We start from the raw sequence: 27,321 nt of genomic DNA, 5'->3' as shown, positions 1-27,321 counted from the left end.
TCTTTATCTGCAACATTCAAGTTCTTATGTTAGAAAAGTCATAGGGCCTGATTCTGCTGTTAGAATAATTTTTGTATGAGGAGTGACTCCTAATTCATATATGTTCTTAGTAGCACAGGACAAGCCAAATCGTTAGGATTAGACCAACAGTTCTCTCTCGTAATTTTTTTTGTTTTCATCCTCTAAGTTCATCATGTATTTTATTCGTTTCAAAAGGAAAGGATTGATTCTAATGGATTTAGGAGAACTGCAGGACAGGCAAATAGTTGTGTATCTTCTTGCGTATTTGAAATACAGAAAGACCTTGCTATCTATAGAGTGGAGAGGTGATATTATTTATGAGTTCTAGTTTACTAATGTGACTTGATTCCTACATCATTCTTATTGGCTTTTACTCCTTGAGAAATCCAGATTACAATTATACAAACTAAGTTTTCATTTGTGTCAATTGTTGTAAGCCCCACAGACCTCTCTAGGACTCCAAGTCAATGGGTTGACAACAATTTCAATCATGAAAAGTTCTGTCTCAGTCCGTATTGAACTTCAATGAGAAATGTCAGTGCGGTTAAATCTCTATACCATCTCTGTATTCATAGATTAGAACAAAGCATGAAGGGTTGCTCACTCCATCAGTAACCAGAGAATTTAGTCCCTAAGATACAAGTGAATGCTCTGCGGATTTTGCATAAGACCCCCATATTTGCAACTATAGAGAAACGTATAAAATTATCGAGAAAATTAATTTTTCAAAGGAGATGCTGGTCATCACCAGCTAGTGAGAAAGCATTACTTATTTATATTGCAATATTTATTTATTTATTTGAGTGGGTCTTAATTCCCACAGAATATTTATGACTATTTATAGCAATGTATTATAAATACTATTTCCTTTTATAAAAGTACCAATAAACTTTTCCTTCTCTCTAAACGCTGGATTCTGCATTGTCTGTTCAAGCTCCCCAGTCCAGAAGGACTTGAGTCAATAAATGATGCTAGCTGTGTCTGAAAAATCCTGTGTCCAGCTACCCCCTGTGATTTTCTGCCTCAATGGCGGCAGCTTCCTGGGTATTTCATGCACCACAACTGTGAAAGTTCTGTGAAAGATGAAACCAAAGTCTTAATAGGTCTAGATTGACCATGAAGGGACTCTCATCTCTACTGGGAAACTTCTTTTGTGACTCAAAAGTGATGGAAAAACCACTGCTCTGGTAGTTCAGTCCTGCTAGGAAATATTTGTGATCCTGGCTCGAAAGTCTTAGAGTAGGAAATACTCTAAATTATCATTACTGCCTACTTACTGCTGTTGATACAAAACACTCTAACTCCATTCCTAGGGCTATGCTAAGCCTCTGTTCTACAGCAGAGAGGTTATAGACCCAGAAGAGAGCTGCAAAATGGCAAGTGCCCATGGGTCTGACAGATTATCTCCTTGGAGTGCTTCCTTTCAGCACAGATATTCTATGGAACTCTGTCATAGTAGCATCATCTGCACCTGTTATCTTGCCAATATCAAGAGAAGCATCACATTACCACCAGGTGCTATAGTGCTGTGACAAGAGTACTTGTGGGCAAGAGCCGGTGGGCTTCGATGAGAAGATGGTCGAGTTGGTGAGAAACTGTCCTCTCTTCTCCAAGATCCCTTTCTTCTCCTGTTGCTGAAGTTTAGGTCCATGGAATTCAAAAGGGGAAGAAGCACAGCAGGAATGTGCAACAGTATTGAAGCATATGAGAGATTCAACAGATGCTAAGGTATCAAAAAAACCCAGTATCACTTAGTCTCCCATACACTGGAAATCTCAGTACTGCCTTGGGACTGTTCAAATTCACTCATGGGGAAAGAAGAAGAAACCATTCTGCAGAGCAACTGTGGTCCTAGAAACCATCTCTGCCATCTTCTTCTCTGTCCAAGAACAGGGTAAACACAAAGGTATGTTTAGTTATTGTTTCTCCTGGTCCAGGAAAGCTTGCTGTGTTGTGAAAAGAAGCTGCAACTGCATCATAAAGCAAGGAATAAATAGTGAGCAAGAGAAACAGACTGTCACTTTTGTGGATCATGAGGTGTTATTAGAAATTATTCCTGAGACTGTTTTCTCTATGGAGTAACCAAATAAAATCCTGAGCATCTACAAGGCACAGGACTGAAGGTGACAGCATAGATGTCTATGGACAAAGGACTGACTATCAATGAAATCAAGACTGCCTGTTCCTGGTGTCCTAAAAGCAGACATCTCCTAGAAAAGCACTTGCTCCCCCATATAAATTCTGGGAAATGCAACTGAAAAGAAAAGTGACCGTGTGTCTAGAAGTGTTTGTAAATGGTGACATTAAATAATAGCACTTGAGAAATGGCACAAAGGCAACTCTCAAAGGACATCTCAAAATGTTCAACTGGGCCTTTTTTATTTAGTTACTAAATACAAAAAGCTTTATAATGTAAGCCTACAAAAGACCAGCAGAAAACTGGACTGCGTGTAAACTACTGTACGTATGTACGTATCTGAAATATCTTTTTGTAAAAACTTTTCTCAGTTTCCACCTTTCAGGTAAACCCAAATTAAAGAGTCAGCAGAATCAGTTGCATTGGCCTTTTTATGGGTAATGTGTATCTGCAAAGTGAGGGGAGCAAAATAACTACAAAGAGTGGACTTCTCACAGCTGAGAACAAAGTGCCAGGTAGACATCACCCATCTGTATTTCGTCCCGATACAATTGCTAGGATTGTAATGGCAGAGACCGTGCCTCTGCTTGGGCTGTAGTGTATTTGTCTTTATCTATTTTACAGCAAAGGAAAAGTTAGGTCAGGAGTTAGAGCAATGGTGATGCCAGTAGAGCAAAACCCACACCCCACCTTTGGGGTGCAGGAGGGCACTCTTAGCAGCCTGGGTCTGCCCAGCGCAGGGCTTGTCTGTACACAAGTGCCTGCCAGGGAAAATTTCCAAGACCTCTTTTCACAGCAGCTGTCTCGTTATGGTTCCTTCCTTCTCAAGTCTATCCATGCTTTCTTTCTAAAACCAGATACAGAGAAGGTAAACTCGTTCCAGTTCAGGCTTTATTTCTCACTAGTCTGAGGTGCAGATCATGACACCTACTAATTCTTAAGTTTTTGCTCCTCCCCCCAGGTTATTTCCAGATCCCAGCAGAATTCTGCCTTGATGTGACAGAGGACAACATGGCACAACTATAATCTAGCTTTTTTTCCTCACTGTTCATTATTTCTTACTCACAAGCCACATAGAAGAGTAGCTCCAGCATAAGTTCATCTACAGCTTTATTTCCTCCTAGATTTCTGTGAGTTTAATAGAGTATGTTATAAATTAAACCCAGTGTGGCTTAAATCTAAATAATATTTCTCTGACTCTCCCATGAGTCACACAGATCTGTACAGAGAGCATGTCTCATGTCAGGTCACACACTGATCACACACAGAAATTATCATGTTGTCCTAAGCACAAGGCAGCTTCAAGTTTAACATAACTCCCAGTTTTCAAAGAACAGGCTCAAAGCCTAACCCGTTGCGGGATCCCAAAACAAACTTTGAGGATCCTGCAAAACCAGGAACCTACAACCCCTGCCTAAGGGCAGTGAGTGTTTGGTGCAGGAGGAAGAGTTGTTGCTCACCCTCCCTTTCGCTCACTGTGGGTGTCCTGCAGGAAGACCCAAAACTCTTCCTACCACTCCTGCTTCTGAGAGAGAGGCCCACTGGTGTGCGAAGATGGTCCTGGCAGCCCATGCTGGGCTCTAGTCAGGAGCATGCAAGTATGTAACAATGTACTTTTCCAGGTCTTAATATATAAGGAAGAACAAAAATTTTCCCTTAAGTTTCCCTTAAGGTCATACACAATGCTTACCTTGCTTCTCAAGTTATCAGTGCCTTCACGGCATGTCCTAGGCTTGTAACCTGCATATGTTTTTATTCCTCATGTACAAGTCAGTTAAAATGATTTTGTTGCAAGCTGGAAATAATTGATGGTATTTTCACAGGCTTCTGGGTGCTTTTTGGACATATTTGCAGGACAGGACCCCGTGTACAACTGCTGTGTAGCTCATGTAACCTGTAACTGCATACGAGTGATTCCACCTGCGCTGGGGATCAAGGAGCCTGCCCTGGTATCAGCCACAAGGCTACGCAGGGCGGGGCAACTTGGGAGCCAAGTTCCCACTTGCTTTTTCACAGGGTTGATGTGACGCTAACAATGTCTTTATCAATGACCTGGATGAAGGCATTGAGTGCACCCTCAGCAAGTTTGCAGATGACACTAAGCTGGGTGGAAGTGTGGATCTGCTGGAGGGTAGGGAGGCTCTGCAAAGGGATCTGAACAGGCAGGACTACTGGGCCGACGCCAATGGCATGAGGTTCAACAAGGCCAAATGTCGGGTCCTGCACTTGGGGCACAACAACCCTATGCAGTGCTACAGACTGGGGGAAGAGTGGCTGGAGAACTGCATGGAGAAGGACCTGGGGGTGCTGGTTGACAGCCGACTGAACATGAGCCAGCAGTGTGCCCAGGTGGCCAAGAAGGCCAATGGAATCTTGGCTTGTATCAGAAACGGTGTGACCAGCAGGTCCAGGGAGGTGATTCTCCCTCTGTACTCGGCTCTGGTGAGACTGCACCTCGAATACTGTGTTCAGTTCTGGGCCCCTCACCACAAGAAGGATGTTGAGGCTCTGGAGCGTGTCCAGAGAAGAGCAACAAAGCTGGTGAGGGGGCTGCAGAACAAGTCTTATGGGGAGCGGCTGAGAGAGCTGGGGTTGTTTAGCCTGGAGAAGAGGAGGCTGAGGGGAGACCTTATTGCTCTCTACAACTACCTGAAAGGAGGTTGTGGAGAGGAGGAAGCTGGCCTCTTCTCCCAAGTGACTGAGGACAGGACAAGGGGGAACGGCCTGAAGTTCCACCAGGGGAGGTTCAGGTTGGATATCAGAAAAAAATTCTTCACAGAAAGAGTCATCGGGCACTGGAACAGGCTGCCCAGGGAGGTGGTCGAGTCACCTTCCCTGGAGGTGTTTAAGGAATGGGTTGATGAAGTGCTTAGGGACATGGTTTAAGGGAGTGATAGGAACGGTTGTACTCGATGATCCAGTGGGTCCTTTCCAACCTTGTGATTCTATGATTCTAAGGAGGAAAAGGAGAACAAAAAAAGGGGAGCAGATGAGAAATGGCAAGTGACCATTTGATTACATGATGTCACACAGAGCTCAGCAGCTTGCTGCAGTGTGAGGCTTTCGAGCTGTATTTGCCTTTGAAGCACAAAAATGTTTGTGGAGGAGGAGGAACGAAGGAAGGAAGATGATGATGGGGAAAGCAGAGATGAGAGAAATGCCAAGGAAGGATCAGGAAGGGCATATGCAGCATCAAGACGGTCAGCTTGCAGAGGCTTGGGTGGGGTGCAGTGCTGAGGGATTGTGGATCTCACCACAGAACAACACAGGAGATTGAAGTAATGCTAAATTCTATACAGTTCTTTGCATTTTGACTCCTTTTGGGTCAAATGACTGATATGTAGAAAAAAAACATGGGGTATAGCTGTTGATGCACGGGGTAGCGCAAAATTTCTCTAAGTTACTGAACACAGAGAAGGAATTAAGTCAATACACCAGAAGGAATACTAATAGAGAAGGCAAATAAAGAGTGCAATTCAGTATTTTGAGCCTTTTCACACAGAGTTTGGGATGAATCTGGACCCAATTTAGGCAAAATCCAAATGCATGAAAAAAAATCTGTGTTGTGAAGTCAACATGGAGTTACAAAGCTAACATCTACAGCACAGGTTCAACTTCCCACAGATGGATATACCACAATAAAGAAGGCAGGACCTCACTTTTGGTTTTAAATTGAAGAATTCCCTTTGATGTAAAAAATAAACTGGTCTGCTTCTTTTACCTGGGTGAGGGTTTGGAAATGCAGTAGCCTGGTGTCTTGATGTAACATTCTAACTTCTCCCAGAGATCCTCACATTGCCTTTGGCCAGTGCTCTCTCCTTCCAGAGCTGCTGAAGATACAAGGACAAAGGGCAGAGGGAACTGAGATACCTGCTTCAGGAGCCCCCAGCTACCCTTTCTATTCTGAGATTTTATTTTGTTGGAAACTGTGTAATTTTACAGACTGTTCTTCAGTACTAATCCTGTTTGATAACAGTACCAGACAGCAGCAGTGCTCAAAATGTCCAGAACAGAAAACCTTTTGCAAAACACTGATCAGCCACAAATTTTCCTGCAGTGTGGCCTAGGCTGTCGGTGGATTTGCCAGCACAAGCTCTAAGGTTGCTAATACTTTAGGCATAACGACAAAGCACTAAGTACCTTGTAGCACAAGCCACAGGGGCTGAGCATAACACAGGTTCATGCAGCCTCCAGTTCTGCTCTCCTGCCAGCTGTGTGAGCTGTTGATAGGCTCTTTTCATCACCCATCATTCTGCCTTCCCCTACTCTTGTCTTTATGCCTTAGCTTGACTTAACAAGGGTTCACCCTTTTTTATATTTCTTATCTGATTCTGTGCTTTTTAGAAGATCACACATCCTTGGAGATGTGCCTTTCAGAAAACCACAAACCCTTGGAGAAAATCCACGGTTAGGAGAGGAAGGCACTCCTGTAGAAGGTATATGCTGAAACTGAAAGACAGAAAACGTATCTGCACACCTTTAACCCAAACACCCATGGTTTTCAAAGGGATGGAAGAAGCTCTATTTTCATCAATCGTGTATGCTTGAAAAACAAGCATGAAAAAGAGCAGAGTGCTAGTCACAGGTCTCAGGCACTACTTGCAGTTGAATGTTATGAGGCATATTTGGATACTCACAGGAAAACTCTGAAGTCTATGTTTTTTTGCCTGGAGTTGTGGCTGTGGCAGAGGAAGACAGGACTTGAAGGGTCACATCTGGTCCAGACTTTCTCTCCTTGAGTGACTAGTACCAAACAACTGAAAGAATGGTTCTGGCCATACTGTGGCACCTCTTTTTTCCCAAGTCTTGTGACACTGTTTTAGATCCTAAAACATGACAATTCACACCTCTTTGAGTACTCTTGTACTTCCTTTTAATCTTTACTCCTTTAAATCTGTAAAACTTCATTAACCTACCATGTATTCCATTCTACTTTGTGTTCTGTTGTGTGCTTGATCTGGATCATATCTTACAGAAATGTGAGTATTTTGTTTAGTAACTTAGTTTATTAACTTAGTTCAGAGCTATGATGTTTTGTTGAAGCACACTGAAGACAGCAGGTTGAATAAGACCACAAACTTGTTCCAGAACTTTGGGCTATTCCTCAACCCAAACAGCTCTGCTCTGTGTTTAAACAGTCTCAAGTGCACAAACCATTTGCTGAGGCTAAGGCACAATCTTAATACAGCCAAAATGTTTTCAGAAGGGAGAAGAATTGATTTTAAGACTCAAGCATCAGTAAAATTGGCAAGTTAACTAAATTTAACCTCTATTTCTATGACTATTTTTTGTGGCTTACTGGGCTTGAAATCCTTCTGTAAAGCAGGTCTCTCCTTCTCTTGCCCAACTCTGAGAATTTAAATGAGGTGCGGGACATGTACCATTTATCTGCCTGAGAGTGAACTTCATTCCTGTCATTAGCTTTCAGGGTAAGCAACATGTTTAGGAAGGCACAGGTTAGAAAAAGCAACTTTCCTAAATGAAATATTGGCTCCTCGATGTCCAAGAAATAACAATGCAACTCCTGGATCTATTGTTAAGAGAAAATCTTTTACAAAATTCTGTTGGTGTTTATCTGAACAACTCAAGGTTTTCATTGTATTTAACTCAGGTTATTGTTTCCTGTTTTCAAAGTAGAGTTACATTTCCCAGCTCCTCCTTGGAAGTAGCAACAAATACACATAGTATTGCAAGACAGACCTCATCAATGCTTGTACAATGGCATTAATGACTCCTTATCTTGACCAGAGACACCTTGCAGGGTCAGGCTTGTCTTTCTAAATGCAACAACACAAACTACTACCAAGTCAGAACTGAATATTACCCGAGGTTATTCTTCTTTGCTGTTTTCAACAACTATCTTCCAGCTTGTAATGAACATTCTTGTCATTGGTATCAAAGTGCCTGAGTTTGCAGTCTACAGCAGCTGGTTTCTTGCCATGTCTTTAATTTCTCTCCTCAAATTCCTTCCACTGCATGATATTCTGACCCATGCAGCTATGATGATGCTTCTTCATTGACATTTCCACATTATTATATTTTTATTCAAAGTCATCACAAGAAAATGGCCCCATGAGTAGCTTCAGTGCAACTTGGTGCTTGACCTTGGACATTACTACTTACTCATATGTTCACAAATTGCTTGCATACCTACCTCACTTTTCTTTTTGTAGTAACATTTATCTTCTCCAGTGGAGCTGATGGTTTCCATTGTGGCAGTGTGTCAAGTGTTCAATTAAAATTCACCTACCTCATATTTCATCATTTTTCCCTTGCCTAGACAGCAGTTATTTCATCAAAGAACTATCAGTCTAGTCTAGTGTGAACCACTTACAGTAGAAACTAATTATATTCCAGGCTTCATTTACCTCTCATGCCCATAATTACATTCTTCTTCAGAGTTTGTTCTAAAGCTCTGAATGTTATTAAGGGCAAACTAACAGTTCTGTAATATTGCTTTGTCCTCTGTTCTCAAATAAAAAGTATTTTATTTCCTATTCTCTAGTCGTACGGTCCCACGCCCAACTTGACAGATCTATTTAAAATACTTGCTTATGGATGTGTAATTTTAGATGCCCTTTCAGAATTCTGGGATAAAGATTAGTCATTTCCCCTGACAGAAGCATATTAAATTCTTAAATTCTTGGCTTTAAATGTGGTATTTTCCCTATGCTCATTTCCATTATCCATTCTCTATTAGCCTTGTGTTCAACACTGCTGTAAATGAGGTAATTCATTGTGGGGATACAATTTAAGACTACTTCATCTCCATTCCATCCACACATTGCAACATCTCTGATACTCCTTTCCTGTGGTCTAATTTTATATACATGTATCTTATGATGTATTTGCTACTTGTTTTGATCTATGTAGCAAATTCTTATAATTTCATATCTGAGATACAATGTTACACACACTAGAACTTTCTTTCTACTTCTTATAGGCTTTCTTCCCAGAATCAGTTAACTTGTTCAGAGATGATAACTGATCTAATTGGACCTAGAGAACCTCTCTATAATTTTTGCCTGTTTGGGCTGTGCCTTTAGACAATTTTTACATCTTTGATTTAAACAAACAAAGCTTTCCTCCCTTTCTTCCATATCAATTTCAGTGCTTCCATATTAAATCTACTGTCAAGTACAGCTGATTTTATTAACTAATGTTGTGATCCTTACATACAGCTGACCTTATTACATAGTTTTGTGACTCTTGCCCTTCAGAAATAAAATCTGCTTTTTTACCTCAACTTTTAAATTATGTAAACTCACTTTTTGACAGCTAGCTCTTCCAAAATGTATTCACGACTTATCACAGTCAAGTCCAGTGTACCACCTCTCTTCAGTTCAGCTTTGGCTGGATCAACAAACTGCGCCTCAGAGGAAAGAATATCACATCCTGTCACGCTCCAAAACGGTTTCTGCCTGGCCCTCAAGAGCATTCCTTGGGTGATCAGTAACTGCCTACTCATGATTTGTGCTTTTATCCTGGTGTCCTTTTGAGCCCATATTCTCAAGGCACCTGCTATCGCTCTCTGACAGCATGCTCAGGAGCCCCACTGCCAGGTTCTGGTGTTCGGGTAGGACATTTGTAGACTTTGCAAGTGACACTAAAGCTATCTCAGCACAGAAGACCTGCCCAAACAGCACTGGACGTACCACGCACAAACAGATCATTCATACCATGGGTTTGCTATGTCTGTGTGTCAGGGAAACAGCTCCCATATGACACAGCTGATTTGTGCTCACACAGCTGCCATTTGCCTGGGATTATTATATATCCAAAAACCTCAGGCTCACGGCCAAGGCCCTCGAAAGAGGGACACATCTGGGGAAGATCTGACATTTTTTAGGTCCAAGCATATAGGCTGCAGATCTGAGGCAGCCTCATGAAATATCAGTATCTTGGATAGAGAATGCGTCTGATCTAAACTGGGGAAAAAAAAAAACCCTTCCTCCTGCAAAGCTAGGGCTATGTCTGGAAAACATAAACACAACAGAGAACCATGGGAATAGAGCAAAGGTCTTGAAATAGGGCTGATACTTTAGAGCAAGGAACCTGTGATAGTTGCTGACTGCTAGACATGAAGCAAACCTGCTAGATGATGTTAGTGCAGCCAAAACCAAGGAATAAGTGTGCTACCACACAGGGAATTTTGAACTCCTCTTGGTCTTTCCTGTCACCTTTTCCAAATCAAGCCTGGCCTGGTAAAGCATTGCTTAAACACAAACAACAACTTTATCAAGGAGGTCACAACTCCTGAACCTTTTGAAGTATCACTGTTTTGGGAGTAGAATACCACAGGACTGTGACAAAAGAAAACATTGGCTTTGATAGGTGGGGACTGAGCTTCCACTTGATCTTGGTAATCTCCACAGTCACCTTTTCTTCTACTGTTGAGCTTAAAAAGCCTGCCAAGACAGCCTTTATTTTAACTTTCACCAGTTTAAAAGGCAAATTTAAAGTTTGCGTTGGTTCTCTCAGATCTGACTACAGGTCATTCTGTGGGAAAACTGAGATGTTTCTAATGTTTTTTTCAACACTAGTTTCCTACAAAGGTATTCAAAAGGAATGTACCTTTCTCTTATCACTTGAAATTCTTATAATCCCAGTAATGTGCTTTACAGCTGAAACTGCTTTCACAGTCTCTTTTACATCTTGGCAGCTACTGCTGAAAATTCACCCTGTAGTTCAGGCCTTGTCTCCTGCTGCTAATTAGAGATTGGCATTTCACAAGGACAAAACATTCATTGCCCACCACTAAGTAATCTCTCAAATATTTATGTTCTGCTACTATTCCTAACAGAACCATCTATAACTGCAGCTCTCCTTCCCCAAAAAACTGTACAGAATTACTGTACAAACGTACAAGACTCGCTTTATTAAGAGCAAGAAGATATCATATCACTGTCTAATCAAGGACTTAAAAAGACCAGTACTATACACAAGCTTAAAGAAAAAAAGGCTTGCAATTGACTTTAGAAGCATCCAAAATTACTTTCTAATGCATAGAGAAGCTTACACCTGATATAACAAAGGTGAAATAAAAAGCGTAACTTCATTAGGGCAGACCATAAGATTACCAAAGCCAGTACCCTGTCTCCACCAAGGCCAAGCCCAGATACATCTTATACTTGCCCAGCCACCAGCAGATGCATTTGCACCAATTTTTACAAGGTCTTAGTTGTGAGATTCTGGCTCTCAAGTTTTTCATTGACAAATGTTGCTTCATTAACATAGGAGATGTTTAGAAAACTTGAACGTTTCATCATTTGATATCTTTCATGGTTAGATACTATTGTACGCTCTGCTTGCCCAATATAAGAGTTAATACGAGATGGAAGAATTTGTTAACCACAACTGAAAGAAAACAACCATAAAGACAGGCTTCTTGGGATGAGCCTAAATTTTAAACACCTGCAAATACCTTAAAGACGGTAAGGCATATTACAGAGAAACAGTCAAAAATCCCTACAGGAAGAATATTACCAAAGAAGCGGCAAACCATTTAACAAATAAGTAGATGTTCCCATAAAATATTTACCTCATCAGTCAGAAAAAAATGTTAATTAAACTCCTTGGGGGAAAGCAAGAAAGATGGAGGAGTCTTTGAAACTAGGAGAAACACAAAATCACTAGTTTGTTTTGAAATATTTGACAGAAGTTATTGACTTATGGAGAAAAATGTATTGTGTCTTCACTTATTTTATAGCTGATGAAGGATGCACATTTTCAACTTGGTTACTCTGGCTCCACAAAGTATTAATGGAATGACTGACCAAATTCAGGCCATAGCAATCATGGAAAAGTTCAAGCTATTTAAAGCACCAACAGGATAGTCTCCTGCTATGTAACAGCCTTCCTGAAATAAACAGGCACTACCAGGGACAGACAAGTTAAGACTGAGCTCCAGTTCCACCCTCTGCCACCAACTCTGGTGCTAGTCATAACTGAAAACTTTTCTACCATCTCTGGCTGTGATCCTCAATTTAGTATTCAGGTGCCCTCTACGAAGATCCATTTCACAGGAAGCTCAAAGAGTCTGTGCAAAAGCCCACATTCCCATTTTTCCTTCGTATGTACACAGATTATTTCCTCTATAGCTTAAGAATGAATTCTTTAATTTGTGAAAAAGATCTCTGGACACCTTTAAACAAAAGTCTTGAGCAGTTCCTCAAGCTACCGCTGTCATCTCTACACTTTTGACTTGAAACAGACCCTTTGGAATTTCACAAATACAAACTTACTTTTTGGGTGGTAATCGTGCATAATGTCAGGAATGGGTGGCTACCAAAGATTTTTCCAGTTGGCTGCCTTTCCACCCCAAAAAAAATTTTTACTAATTTTCTAAACATTTTATTGTGAGTACCCCAATTCAGAAATTTTTATTTTTAAATAACACTGAAACACTTTGCTTCATAATATCTTTGTCTAGAACACAGGCTGCTTGTATAAAATTATACTTGAAATGCAGCCATTTTGACTAAAGCTTGGTTATACATTATTGGGAAATTCTTAAGTTTCCTGGGATTCTACATTATGAAGATTTCATGTTTGCTGGAAATACCCTAGTCATAAACCTTTGCCCAGATGCACTTGTACATTTATGAACTGGCTCATTACAAGGAGCTGTAATGAAGCAGGGCTCCTCTCTATCTGTAAAGAAATGAAAGGAAGCCAGATGATAAATAAGTGGATCAGTTCATCATTCTGTTCACGCAGAAGTTCTGCGTGAAACTCCAATATAAATTCTTCAACCCAACCGAAGGGTGTCCAGTCCTTCACATTGTATAATGTGTTAGAAGTTGAAAGACCAACCTCTGCTGACACCAGTTACCAACATCCACCTCCGTACCTCAGGTAAACTGCCTTCCTCTCAATGGTCTAATTTTTTTAGACTCAGCAGCAGTATCATGGTTGTTTGATAGATAAACAAGTCCCGCTCCAAGTAAAAAGACTTAGGTTTATTTCCAGGTTCTGGAGAGCACTACCTTAGAAGCCTACCTCTGGTCACCACAGGGCTCAACACCTCCCAGTTTATCCTCTACAATTCAGCAGGAGCAGTACTGGGCAAACAGCACGGAGAACAGAAGAAGAGGAACCATTCTGTGTTCAAGTAGGAGTCATAAAACGTTTCCCATTTAATCACAGCCACAGGAATGGAAGAAGCAAAGCACAGTCACTAGAGTCAGGTTAAATGACAGTGTGGCTGGCTTTTAGTAGGGATGCAGGTAAGTATGAGCACCCATCTCTTCCAGGAAACAACAGCAACCTCTTTTTACGCCTCAAAATTCAAGTGTCTGTTTCAAGGCAACAGCCAAGTAATTTGAGTACACAGGACAGCATATTTTTAGAAATTACAAAAAATTAGAACTTCAGTCAAACAGTTATTTTTGTGCACTTACAAGCAATCTCAGTATGTTCCCAGCATTTTCATATCAGTAGTTCTTCACAGAGACTGTGGATAGCACTGAACCACTAGCCCTAAAACAGGCTCTTTTTCATAGTAAAAGATCAGCCTCGGGTTTTCCAGAAAAAAAATTGGAAATCATATGATCTCAGCAAAGCTTCATTAAGTAATATTAATAAAGGCTTTAATCTCAAAAGAAATACAGACGAAATGGAGTTCTACTCGGGAGTCTCTCATTTTTTTAAATTTTATTTTTTTTTAACAGGCTTAAAATATGCAAATGAAGAAAATATATGTGGATATTATAAATAACATAAGTCAGATAAGCTTTTACAGTAACACCACAAACACACCCCAGGAGGGAAAGAACGCAGTACTAACAGCAACTATAGGCAATCATCAAGCAATTAAACTTGCCTGATTCTAGGCAAAAATATTCATCCATCAAGTGTACAACTGCAACTGACACAAGGATTCTAGTTGGGTACAACTCAATGTATCAATAAGGTAGCTTTTCAGAAGAGAGAGATCATTATCTCAACTATGTGCACATGAGGTTCCTCATCTTTCTTACAGTTAAAAATAAATACAGTGCTCTTGAACAGAGGCCTCGACACCACCAATTTCTTACAAAACACTCCTGTGAGGTAGGTTTATCATCCCCAAAAGAGATTTGCCCACAGACTCACAGCTATTTAGCATCAGAGCCAGAACATGTCCCCTGACTCTGTACCAAACCTTTTCCACTAGGCAATGCTCTTTTTCAGGTTATACTATTGCATTCAAAAAAGTTTTTTTAAGACAACATGTATGTTTAATATTACAATATAGCATTTTGTAATAGAACAAGAATACATTATAGCTCATCTTTGAGGTACCATTCCTCTCCCCTCCTCTTTTACCTGGAGATAACCAAAATAATTATGTGCTAATGTAAGGAAGTTTTTAAAAATATGCACTGTAGGAGCAGATGTGCAAGACACTGGAAGTATTACGTTTCTGTCCATAAAGAACATTTGTGATATTTCTCTACTGTCAATCATGTTTTATTTTAAGATGGTAAGCAGTTGCATGGCTTCAGTTTTGCCGGTTAGGGTCAATAACTCCAGTCAATCTCTAATTACTGAGATACCATTCCCAAGCTTAGTGTAACAGGATCTAAAACCACTTGCCCCCACAAAGACTTTTAAAACACTTTTGTAGCTACAGGTTCAGCTCCCACATCCACTAAGTGAGAGTCTTGGTTAAGACAAACACATACGATCTCAGGTTTTAATAAATCTCCATTTTGAAGTTTGACAATAAAGTGACTAACTCCAGTATTGGGACTGACAGAAGACAACTGAGACTTTGTTAAATTTATTGGTAAAGTACAATTGAGATCTGAAATAAAATAACTGAGCCAGCTCCTCATGTAGGCTCCATGACTCACCACTAATATATTAGCATCTAATACATTAGAAGCTTCACTTTTACCAGAGTTAAGTTCTGTTTCACTGCAGTGGTTTGTCCAAGGGAAAACAAACTGTTCTTCACACGCTCCTGAGCTTCTGCTTGCCGCACTATCTTGCTCTTTGTGCTCCAATTCAACAGCTAGCTGACACAGAAATTCAAAAAAATCCCTTGCACGTTCTTTTACCTAAGGAGAAAATTCAAAAGGGTACATCATGAAGAATGCAAGACTTTGGCTTTCAGAACCATGAGAGAGAACTACTTCAGTTAAGAGATAAACATTTATCGTAGACAACTCCCAGAAATCAATGGTAAGCTACTGGATGCTGTAAAAATTCCTCTGCCCTCCAAAGCCAAGGCTGAGAGTAATTGCCATCATCCTCCTGCAAACAAGAGCTTCATTAGGAGTCAACCTCAGAATCAATAACAATAACTTAGTTCTAAAGAGGTCAAGTAGTGTTTTTAGCTTAGAAAATAACTAGCTGTGGCTGGGCTAAGCTCTCAATAAGCTGTTCCTAAGTACACAAGAGCATAAAATGGCCTAGAAACCAGGGCATAAATAAATAAATAAATACCATACTTCATCCAGTGTTTCTCCTCCAGAAGGTGTGAATGAAGGACACTGCTCTCCAGCAGCCTTTGCCATAGCCTTGAGGTCAGTCAAAGGCCTTCCTTCTGCAACACCATATTTCTGTAAGAGGCAAGTTACAAAGAGCAGGTTTAACACGATATGCCAAGTCTCCAGTATCACTTCTAGTGCAAACATATTAACAGCTTTGCTTTCTTGGATCCTCTAGCGTAACATGCAAACTTAGCTACCTTTTACATTTTAGATCAATACAGGGGGAGGAGGTATGTTTATATCTGCTATGTAAGTGTGTGTATATATACGTATATATTTGCTGGGTAGAGAAATACATTATGAGCAGCGTCACATTTAAAGTACAAACACCACCATTAGCCTGATCTTTGCCTTTATTTTTTTTTCCTACATTCTTGACATTCATTTTTAGCCTTCAAAATTCAAATATCTCTAACAGAGGTGAAATTCCAAATATCTCTATATGTAGCTGTTCACACGAGACAGACTTCATTTACTTTCCACTTGCAGAAAGAGTATAGGGAACTATTTTTCACACGTAAGAAACAAATACTTCCTCTACAGACCTCTGAAATCTTCACAACAGAAGAGTCCATTTTAAAATCAGAATTCCTGAAAAAGGAAAAAACAAAAAGAAACCCCCCCAAAACCCACAAGTGGTCTACCTATTAAAAATAAACAATAAAGCCTCCTCCCATTTTTTCAAGAGACACATTAGAGCTTTGGAAAATGTTTTCAGGAAAAAAGGAAAGCAAAAAATCTTTAAAATGACATGCTTATTCCTGACACCTCTAAATGGAAGGCACACATCCAAGAAATGGTAATAAGAACTGATATATACCAGCTGGTTATTCGGGATCACTAGAACTCCTATTTTTGTATTTTACAAGACAGGTATAATTGAATGTGCATTACCATTTTTGACCTTGAAGGCCTTTTCAAGGCACACCTCTAACAACTGTAAAACAGATCAATACTTCTTCTTCCAAAGATTAATACTTCACTATCACTAACAAATGAAAAATGTATTCAAATGGAATGCTTTGGCCTTTCCTTGGAACATCTGAAGATGGTGAAAATGCTGCAGTTACAATGTTTTGAGAAAGTAAGAGCTGATGCTATACTGTCAAACACTCCATTACACGCATTCCAGAAATCCAAGTGTTCATGACCAGGATACAGACACATACTCATTACTGAGGCTTTTTGACTTCTATCTCTCCATCCGCTTGCTGTGGATATACAAATAGCTGCCATAATAACTATAATAACTAAGTTATTACAGTCTTCAGAGTTTAAATGTAACATTTACTTCAGCCTCTTGATGTCCTTCTCTCAAGCTAAATGTTGGCAATTTATGAACACTAAGACAGAGGTGACAAAATCAGTGCTCTGAAGCTGCTGAAAATGAAATCCTAATTTAAAGATTTTTCCCGACCTCTCTCATGAAAGTAAGGTATGAGAGACTAAAACTTTCTTTAAACAGAGTCAATGATATATGCTCTTTGAGATGACTTTGCTTATTTTCATACAATTAAAACCTAATTAAGGCTATCGATAGTAATGACTTACAATCTGTGGTCTGCAGACACTGCACTGGCATTTCTATATACCCATACAAACACCATGAAAGCAGGGGAAAAATGGAACAGAGACTTAAGATTATTGTCTCAAAAATTCTATATCCCAACCTGTCATATTTTTGAAAACATCAGGTGATAAAGCAATTAAAGAAGACTGGGAGGCATTTAACTTGCTGATTCCTGAAGAACTGGAATTTCTGACAGAAAGAGATGATCCAAACAGGAAATGCTACAATCGCATTCTGCTCCTTAAACAGGAGCCTGCCTGCTGCCAACAGTCCATCCCACTTCTGGTTTTGTAGCATTTCCTTGTTTAAAATTCAGCTGACACTCTCAGTGCAGCATCTGAAGTGTGATGCCTGTTACAGCTACAATGATGCCTGTTATCAGGCAGAGGCACTAATCAGGAAAGAAAATTGTCCCATGGGCAGCAGAAAGCTTTCCAGAAGTCTTTGTGCAAATGAAAAGATATAAGCAGCTAAAAAGCCAACACTGATTGTGTCATCAGGATAGAGAAGGTAGGCAGAGAAAGTATCTTTAATGCTTTACATAAGGGGTTAGAAAACAGAGCTAAGCTTTTTATTACATGCAAGACAATTACCCCGACAGGTAAATCTTACCATACTTAACCCGTTAAGAGCACCACAGTTACAACATTAATCACTAAATTCTGGCCTTGCTTCACAATTCTGCAAACAATTTATAGTGCCCAACATTAAGCGTTCTATTTTCAGTGATTAAAAACATACCAACTAGAGCTCTCCGCTATTAAATCTATCATTTAATAAGCCAAGATGTCCATAAGCAGTAAGTTACATTTTTTAATTTTCCAATGCTCAACATTAAAACAAACCCTTTTGGCACTTACTCTCTCTCGAAGTCTTGCATCATACTTGATTTCCAGATCTTTGCAGAACTTGTTTTTTTCCTAGAATTGCAGCAGCAGTCTAAAAATTGAATATACAGTTGCATCTATGAGCTGTTTTCTCAAGGGATAGCTAGACTATCTTACAACACAACAGCCAATGTGAATTACATTAGTAGTACCCAACGACCCAAATAAACAAGTTTTTAGCTAGCAGTGTCTGTCAGAATTTGATACATGGCCTATCTCATGCCATAAGAGGCAGAAAAGCTGCAATCTTCTGAAAGTTCTTTCACAATTCAAAGTCCAGGACAGTTAAAGATGCTTAGCACCCATGAAACGAGGGCAGCAAGATGCACAGCAGCAGCAGAATTAACCAGGATAAAAGCAGTATCTTCTCTTGAGTGTACTGCTACTCACAAAGCGATCATGCCAACACATTTTTTACTTGTAGTATGTAAGTCAGACTCACAAGCAATATGTTCCTAAAAACTGATCAGTCAAACCAACTGCAAAAACCATAGCATCTAACAGATGGAATTACTTTCTGGTAAGTGGCTACTTAATGCACCTCAGAAATCAAACACTCTTGAAGCAGTTAAGAGACAGGAGGGTGTTTGCTGGCAGCCTACTGAAGCATCAGCCTCAATATTACAAGGGAGAAATGCACTGGATGACATGCTCAGAGTAAGGAGGGGAGAAATTTGGCTTATTGTAGTCACCTTTTGATAGCACGGCCAAGAGACAAAGAAAACCCAAAGGGCTTAGTTTGCCCTTAACAACAGTCTGGGTATCTTGAGTTTTGTACTACGTGTCTTTTTTCCTTCCAAGGAAGCATGTGACTTTGGGGGTGCAGGGTCAGCAAGACAACTGACAAAGGGGAAATACTGATACCACTTTTTCCAAAGTATTGCCTAATACAGGCTCTAGTGTGTTGGACATTATACAGCTGTCTGGCTGCCACAGCCAATAAAGGGAACTAAAGAACGCCTAACCTGCTCCTGTTCTTACATGCACCAAAGTGTGAAGACTGTACTGCATTTGCACACGGTTTTGACTGGTAATATCAGCTCGATGTCTTGTGCAAAAATCCACATCCACTCAAACTGACATTCAAAGAACTCATTTTGAAAAGGCTCCTTGGACTCTGGAAAATAATAAGCAGCCTTGTTGTCTAACAAGATTTTATGACCTGTTTAATGTTTTGCTCAAGAAAGGCTTTTATGTTTCAACTGTAATTGTCTCACATGGAGGAACGTCAAAATCAGATAGGGTTGAATAAATTTTCTTGAATGTATGAGTAGCATAGTTTATTGCATGATTATATCCTGAAATTTTTCCAGGTCTTGTTCATTACATAGCATAGACAACATTCACCATCTGAGCACTAACTGATGTTGTTAACTGTAAATAAAAATGAAGCTTCACTTACTGCGCTGAAATCAAAATCTGCTCTGAAGAAGCAGCTAACTTCTTGGTGAGCACCTTTCCTACACCACCCATTATTAGGATACTAGTGTGCTTCAGAATCATTACTACTTTATACACGGAAAAGACTCAAGAAATTTTTTTCTTATTCTTTTTCTTATTTTCTCCTCCTCACTGCTAGTACCTGGAGCTAGTCTTTGACCTTCTCTCCTAAGTGTATTCTCTTAAACTGGCTTCCCTGCAAATACTCTCTGTGTTCCCTATACATGCTGACTTTGCATCTCTTTTCACTCTCAGAATTCATGACCAGCAAGTACACCACCACATAACACCCTGCGTTCCAGTAACCAGTACGCACCCTTGATGACAGCTGATGAAGAAGACATTGCAAGAAAAACTACCACTAACAGTTTAAGCATTGTTTTTGCTTCTTTTGCGAGGGAATTTGTGCATTCCTCTCATACTTGAACTATGAAGTGACAGCATAGTAAAAGACACTTCTTCATCTATTTGCAGCTGCCAAAGAAGGGAGTTCCAGCCAAATGGAAACTGCAGCCTTACACATCTTTGGAAAAACTTCCACCAAGTCTGCATAGCAAACTTGTCAAACAAATAGCAAAACACATTTCCTTTATGCAAAGGATGGACAAATTGAGGTAAGTCTACATTATGGGAGTGCAAACGCTCTCATGGAAAAGGTCATCTCTAATACAAGGGAAAAATTACCCATCTCACTCTCGAGCAGCTCAGCATTCAAAACCAATTCCCCTAAGGCAGGCCCATAGCACAGTCTTATGAACATTACAAATCACTATTAATATTTTAAAATATAATCACTGCCATTCACACACCTAAAGGAAGCGACTTGTCAGGCAGTTACAATGCATTTTAAGAACATCTAATCACTGCACTCCTCCTTCCCTGTGCTCCTCCCTCTCTAGTTTGCTTTCCAGCTAAAAAAGCAAAATTTTTTTGGTACTGCTACAACAGTTTATGGGACTGTGCTGCAAAACTGATCAGCAATATTGATGATTTATGTTTTAAGAAAAAAGGGAGATTTACGGTAGATTTTGTTCATATACTTTACAGCAAGGCTTCACAGACATTTGTAGTAGGACAACAAATCAAAAAGCAAGCAACAACCAAGGCTAACAAGAACGGCTCAGTACTTTTAAACACATGGAGTCTACATGTCTCCTGAAATCACAGCATAAATAAAAGAAGAATTAAGGATAGGGCTTTCACAGGAGACACGATCTTCCCAGAACAGCTGATCTATGCTTTTACCTTTAAAAGTTCTGCTTCCCTAATTTTTTGAGTATTTTGTAAACTTGCACACAAAACTACATGTAATCCCAATCAGTAATCTACCTTTTTTTCCCAGTTCAATTAACCTATTAAAGTAGTGGATCAAGGTGAGATGTGTGCTATTACGTTCCTACCAAAACCCAACCTCTGCACATTCAATGACTTCACAGCAAACCTTGATCTTGTCTATATTGCTCTGCTCTCCTCAGAAAAACACAGCATACAGCCACAACGCATAAGATTGTACAACAATCTGAGTGAATTTGTTTTGTTTTTATGAAGAAAAGATTAATTCAGTCTGTATTACCTCTAAATCCTCATTGCTCTTTTAGCAAGAACACGCACATATAAGATAATGGCAAAGCCATAAGAACACCACTGCATGACATCCCGCAAAACAAGGTAGCTTTCATTGCTTCCTGATTCAGCAGTTTTCGTTGACATTTCCTTATTCAGAGAGGCCTTCTGGAATTCCACACAACTCAAACTGCAGTTCTAAGTCCATCAAACAGATTTTGGTTCTCCTGCACTTATTATTTTTGCATCATTAACAGCAAATAAATGCCACATTCTGAAGCTAATATTTACATTCAATTGCCTCAAGAAACACTTGCCTGTTTTGCTCGAAGGAGGTCACTTGAAAAGACATGAGTAAACTTCACGTTACTGAGAAATGAACCAGCAGCATCTGCTTGTCTGAAACCAGTTGCAGAGAGTGGCTCATCCACTCCTTGACCTACAAAATAAAACTCCATCAACATTAAGACAGTTAAATTTTAGATCATTTAGCAGCTGAGCAAGTATGGCAACTGTAAAGAATTTGCTCAGTCACAGCTTCTGAAAGTAAAGCCAACCATTAGTAAAAGTCACTGTTCCTCTGGTCTTCTCTAAACTCAGTCACATAAATTGTATGAAAAAACAGAGTACAAGGTAGGAAGACAGAAGGATCAGTATCAATGATATTAATAGTAACATATACATATTTCAAATTTAAACATGAAACAGTGGCCTACATTTTCTATATTCGAATAGTCATTTCGAATCACTTGTGCTTTTTGGAATGGTCACTGACAGGCTTCCTGCAAGAGGAATCTCCCTACTGAAACTAAAGGTCTGCAAACAGATTTGTTGATTGTAAATGAGAAAGAGAATACAGTTGAGATACTGGTGTTCATACTAAAATACATATAACAGTAAAAAAATGCATATCAGAAGAATTAAGTCCTGACTAATATGAAGTGCCTGTTCCTCCCCATTCCCCAACACTTACAATGCCTTGAAGAAATGAGGCAACAAGAAGGGATTCTGTGTAACGTGGAAAGCAGTAAACATCCCTTGCCAAAGACAGTTTCACAAGAATTTTACAGTTGACGTAAACACAATCTGCTGAACGACTCTTCCTCTTCCCTACTTCACCTCACAAATTGACACTAATGCTCATGCATTTGTGTAATGAGTACACTGACTGAATGCACCTGAAAAAGCAGCAACCCCTTCAAAAACTGTGTTCAGCCAGACCAGTCTGTGAAACTAACAGGCCACAGAGCTCTAGGACAGCATTAAGACAATCAGCACTTTGCCAATCCAAGTGGAATGAAACAGGTGTGCTCCTGTCACAGCTCAAGAAGGCTCTGCGAGAACCAAGAACTGTGGCAGAGGGACAAACCTGTAACAAGTTGCTACATCCACATTTGTACTGCCTGTTTTACTTCTGTAGGAAGTCAACAGAGCAAGTACAATTCTCCAGAACAATGACAAGAACGATTTTCACCAAGTAAATGCACAATCATTCATATGCTTCCAATAGCAAAAAATAGGACACCAGAAGTCCAGAACTTGAGTTCTGAGCACCCCATCTGTAATTCAGCCATGTGAGAGCCTGTACCCCACCATGCTGGTATAGGTCTTGTACCTCTCAAAAGATAAGGTGCACATGCTTCCATAAGGGTTTGCAATGAACACTTTCTACACAAGAGGCTAGGAGGGCAGAGAATAACTAGCCATGTGTCTTCTACCACAGATAAGAGAGCTACAAATTTAAAAGACGTCACTGACACTTCTAAGAACATGAAGTATGTTGCAAGAACTGGAAATTGCAATGACAAAACAGGTGGTAAAATCTGGAAGCACAATTCTTTCTTACAGCACCCAGGACTGTATACAATTATTTGTTCAGAATACAACCTCACTATGTTCGTTATAGTGGTGAGCCTTGGTTTTCCTACAACAGACATCCAACCAGCTCAGCGGCTTTAGTTCTCATATGTACAAGTGAGTAGTCACTAAGGAGAAGTCTGGTTTTACACGTTTTGTCTACAGATCACCTTCCTAGAAACAGCTGGGACTGATCAATTTGAACATTTAAACAACCTCTACTTTTTTTTCCGCTCTACTGTAGGCTTTTTTTTTGCAAGTGACAGAGTACCTTCTTAAGACAACAGTCTCCTTCACAACACGACCTTTATCCATCCTCCTGCAGCTCCTTCCCAACTCCACTGTACAAACATGCACTTGGCTGGTTTTTCACCAGAGCTGCGGCTCTCGCTTCTCATCCAAGTCTAGGGAACCCTGTTCCCAGGCTTAATACTATTCAGATGTAACAGTGCTATGGGACACTCTAGCATCCTTAATAACAGGTGCTGCTAGTACTTTATTTGATTACAGGTGCTGCTAGTACTTTATTTGATTACAGGTAACCTTCTCTCCACCCCAATTTAAAAATAGGAACTATTCTAATACTCCTGTTGAGTATTAGAATGAATCACTATTTGTTGATGTTCTGTGGAGACTGACTTAGAATCTTTATAGCTCTCTACTGCTATCAAACTAGTCTGCTAGCTTACAGAGTCCTGAAGATTTACAATACTATTCCATAATATTAACATTTCAGCAGTTGGTCAGCTGATTTCTCACTGTGCAGGGAAGAAATATTTTCCATCTCTAACAAGCTAGTAGAATAACTGGTACTAACCTTGCAATATCTTGTCTTTGTTGTATCTTGTTTCTCCACTGAAAGAGATTATAAACAAAAAGAAAATTCTTGACATACAACAGTTTTAGTGAACTTTCAAAACCATTATTATATTAGACACCAACAGGAGACAGGAAAGTATCAAAATTTAAAAAAAAGGAAACAGATTACAGCCTTTTTTCAAAAAGACATATTTGAATACTCTACAATGAATCAAAAGCATTTTCAAGTAGTCAACCCCAATCATGCATTCAGTATTTATTAAGACAAACCTACATGGAATAAAAGGAAGGGACTTAAATTTATCGTAAATACTTCATAATTTATCTATTACAACAATGCCTGTATGCTGGAGAGAGAGAAGATGCAGAAAGACTCTAAAGTCCTCCTATGAAACTCATGTAGTAGCCAACCAGACCTCTGTGCTTTAAAGGGAAGCCAGTTCAAGAGATTATCGAAGATAGCAGCAGAGCAGGCTGCACACTTTGAGGTAACACAGCATTAAGAAGCCAGAGCTATAGAAAAATACTAGAATGAACATTGGTTTCTTCAGGAATTAGAATAGCCTATCTTCAGAACTAAAACTGACAGTGTTTCAAGAGAAGAGTGACTAAATGCATAAGCAGATTTATTCAGGGGGGAAAATGTAATCACTAAACTTGACAGGAATAAAGTTAAGCATGTTGACTTTGTTGAGATCCCCCCCCAACTAAAATGTCACGTGCTTAAGTTTTTGCAGTACTAAGGCCAATGTGCTGCTTAGTTTTTATAGAGAGCACTATCAACACTGCTGGATGGAAGTCCTCTAGAAGAGCCCCAAGTAGGTAACTGACCACAGAAAGCTAGTACTTCCAACATAAAATACTGTGTTTTAGCACACTTTAAAATCTTCCCTGTACAGCAGACAGCAATTTAATTCTTCAGACTCACCCTATTTCCTGACAGCTACTTCCAGTCTCCTGAGGAAAACACAGCAGATGGATGAAGTCCATCCCTTTAGGGGAAGGGCAGAACATGCAGTTTTCCAAGTAGTGCTAAGAGAGCGCAGCACACGCAAGCACAGTCTAGTGAATGAACTCCCATCCATTTGCTGGTGAATGAACTGGGATTTTTCTCAGGAGTCTGCAAGAGTCCCACCTGATTTGAAGTTCAGTAAACAGTTTCAGGTTCACATGTTTTCTAACAGATATAAAAATAAGGCTGCAACTAGATCACCATGTCTGCAGATCCAGAGCTTTAAGGGAAGTCAAGAGTAACTCTTAATAGGAGAAAAACCAGGGAAAAAAAAAAAAAGTCATTGCTCCAGTTACAATGGTCAAGCATTAAACTGCAGTTTAATTAAACTACAGTTCACTGCCGTCAATTGCAGGAAACCGGATCTACTTAGATTAATCAGAAGTCGTTGTGAATATCCACTGCAGCTTGAAAGGAAAAAATCACTTTAATGATTCTGAACAAGCCCCAAATGCCAGCCTTTAACACTTGGAATCATAGAATGGTTTGGGCTGGAAAAAGATCATCAGTTTCAACCCCCCTGCCACAGGCAGGGACACCTCCCACCAGACCAGGCTGCCCAAGGCCCCATCCAATTAGGTCTTCAACATCTCCAGGGATGGGGCATCCACGACTTCCCTGGGCAGCCTGGGCCCCTCCCTCCCCACTCTCATTATGAAGAATTTTTTCCTATTGTCTAATCTGAAGCTTCCCCTCTTCAATTTAAAGCCATTCCCCCTCGTCCTATCACTGCATACCCTCCTAAAAAGTCCCTCCCCAGCTTTCGTATAGCCCTTTCAGGTACTCCAGGCTGCTCTAACGTCCCCCCAGAGCCCTTTCTTCTCCAGACTGAACAACCCCAGCTCTCAGCAGCGGAGCTCCCTTCCTCCGATTCACTTCACAGCAGAAATGCCAGACTGCCCTTCCCAAACCAGTTCTTCGCCCCACCTGAAAGCTTTTGGCTTTCAAAAAGGTGTTACGATCGGTCAGGGATGAGCCCACGAACGTCGCCCACTAACGGGACACGTAACCCTCCTACCGGCACCGCCCGCACCGGCTCACCAGGCCGGCTAAGCACCGGCCCCGGCGGCTCTGGGGAACTGCGGGAGTGGGTGCGGGTGGCTGTGAAGGGGGTGGCGCCACGGTACTCACTGCCGAACGACGGTAAGCCCAAAGCAAACCATGGCGCAGCCCCGCCACCTCCGCCCGCACTGCGCCGCGCGCCCCACGCACAACGTTGACGTCACCGCCCCGCGCCACCCTGGAGGAGGCGAGGGGGGCTCTGATGGGGCGGGGCTTGTAGTGGGGGCGGGGCGAGGGCTGGAGTGGGTGGGGCGTGTGCTGGGATAGGAGGGATGTGGGGTGGTGGGACTTGTTGTGAGGTGGGCGGGGCGTAGGGTGGGATAGGCGGGGCGGGAGGGGGGCATCGTGTGGCCGGTGCGTGAGTGGGATGGGCGGGGCGTGAGCTAGGGTAGGTGGGCTGTTGAGGGGGCAGGGAGTAGGCTAGATTGGGCTGGGGTGGGCGGGGCGAGGGCTGGAGTGGGCGGTGCAGGGCGTTGGGAGAGCGGGGGCATGGGGCTGTCGTGGGGTGGGCAAGGCTTGAGTTGCGGTGGGCGGGGCGAAGGATGGGCGTGGACGGGGTGTAAATGAGGGCGGGGCGTGTGGTTGAGTGAGTGGGCGGGGAGGGTGGGCGGTGGGCGGGGCGTGTTTGGTGTGGGTGGGTCTTAGAGTGTGGGGCGGGGCGTGGAGTGGAGAGGGGAGCTGAGTCGTGGGCGGGGCTTATGTGTGGACGGGGTGGCCTGTGGGTGGGGCGTGGAGATGAGTGGGCGGGGCGTGTAGACATGTGGGCGTGGTGTGGGTGTGGTGGGTGGGATGTAGTGGGTGAGGCGTGTGGTCGATGTGCGGGGTCTGTAGGGAGTGGGCGGGGCGTGTGGAATGTGGGCGGAGGGGAAGAACCCTGAAGATCATCCAGTTCCAACCGCCCTGCCGTGGTCAGGGACACTTCCCACCAGACCAGGCTGCTCCAAGCCTCATCTAACCTGGCCCTGAACACCTCCAGGGATGGGGCAGCCGCAGCTTCCCTGGGCAACCTGTGCCAGTGCCTCACCGCCCTCATGGTGAAGAATTTCCTCCTAATGTCTACTCTAAATCTTCTCCTCTCCAATTTAAAGCCATTCCCCCTCATCCTAGCATTCCATATCCTTCTAAAAATTCCCTCCACAACTTTCCTGTAGCCCCTCTAGGTACTGGAAGCTGCTCTAAGGTTTCCTCGGAGCCTTCTCCAAACTGAACTCTCTCAGCCTGTCCTCGCGTGGGAAGTGCTCTAGCCCTTTGATCATCTTTGTAGCCTCCTCTGGACCTGTTTGACAGCTCCATATCCTTCTTATGTTGAAGATTCCAGAACTGGGCACAATACTCCAAGTGGGGTCTCACAGGAGCGGACTTCCCTGCATCAGCTCCAAGAGCTGGTCATGGCACCGCACAGATGCTCAGGAGTGCCATTGCCCAGCCCCATTTTCCTGAAGGGTGGCCTTTTCCCACGTAAAATGTGTCTG

The 27,321-nt window shown here is 41.4% G+C and overlaps 1 protein-coding gene across 1 annotated transcript; it reads right to left on the bottom strand.

Moving 5' to 3' along the window:
• Window positions 1-13,788: 13,788 nt before the first annotated feature.
• TIGAR (TP53 induced glycolysis regulatory phosphatase) lies at window positions 13,789-26,044 on the bottom strand. The gene is given in 7 exon segments (XM_054053936.1): window positions 13,789-15,204; window positions 15,598-15,708; window positions 18,070-18,126; window positions 18,128-18,148; window positions 21,417-21,538; window positions 23,774-23,811; window positions 25,919-26,044. Coding segments are annotated over 7 exon segments (834 nt in total). The 5' UTR covers window positions 25,951-26,044; the 3' UTR covers window positions 13,789-14,751.
• Between the last annotated feature and the right edge of the window lie 1,277 nt (window positions 26,045-27,321).

This window comes from Cuculus canorus, chromosome 1 (assembly GCF_017976375.1).
Source record: "Cuculus canorus isolate bCucCan1 chromosome 1, bCucCan1.pri, whole genome shotgun sequence".
Taxonomy (NCBI): Eukaryota; Metazoa; Chordata; class Aves; order Cuculiformes; family Cuculidae; genus Cuculus; species Cuculus canorus.
The sequence above is the reverse complement of the archived record's forward strand: the minus strand, read 5'-3'. Positions and strand labels throughout refer to the sequence as shown.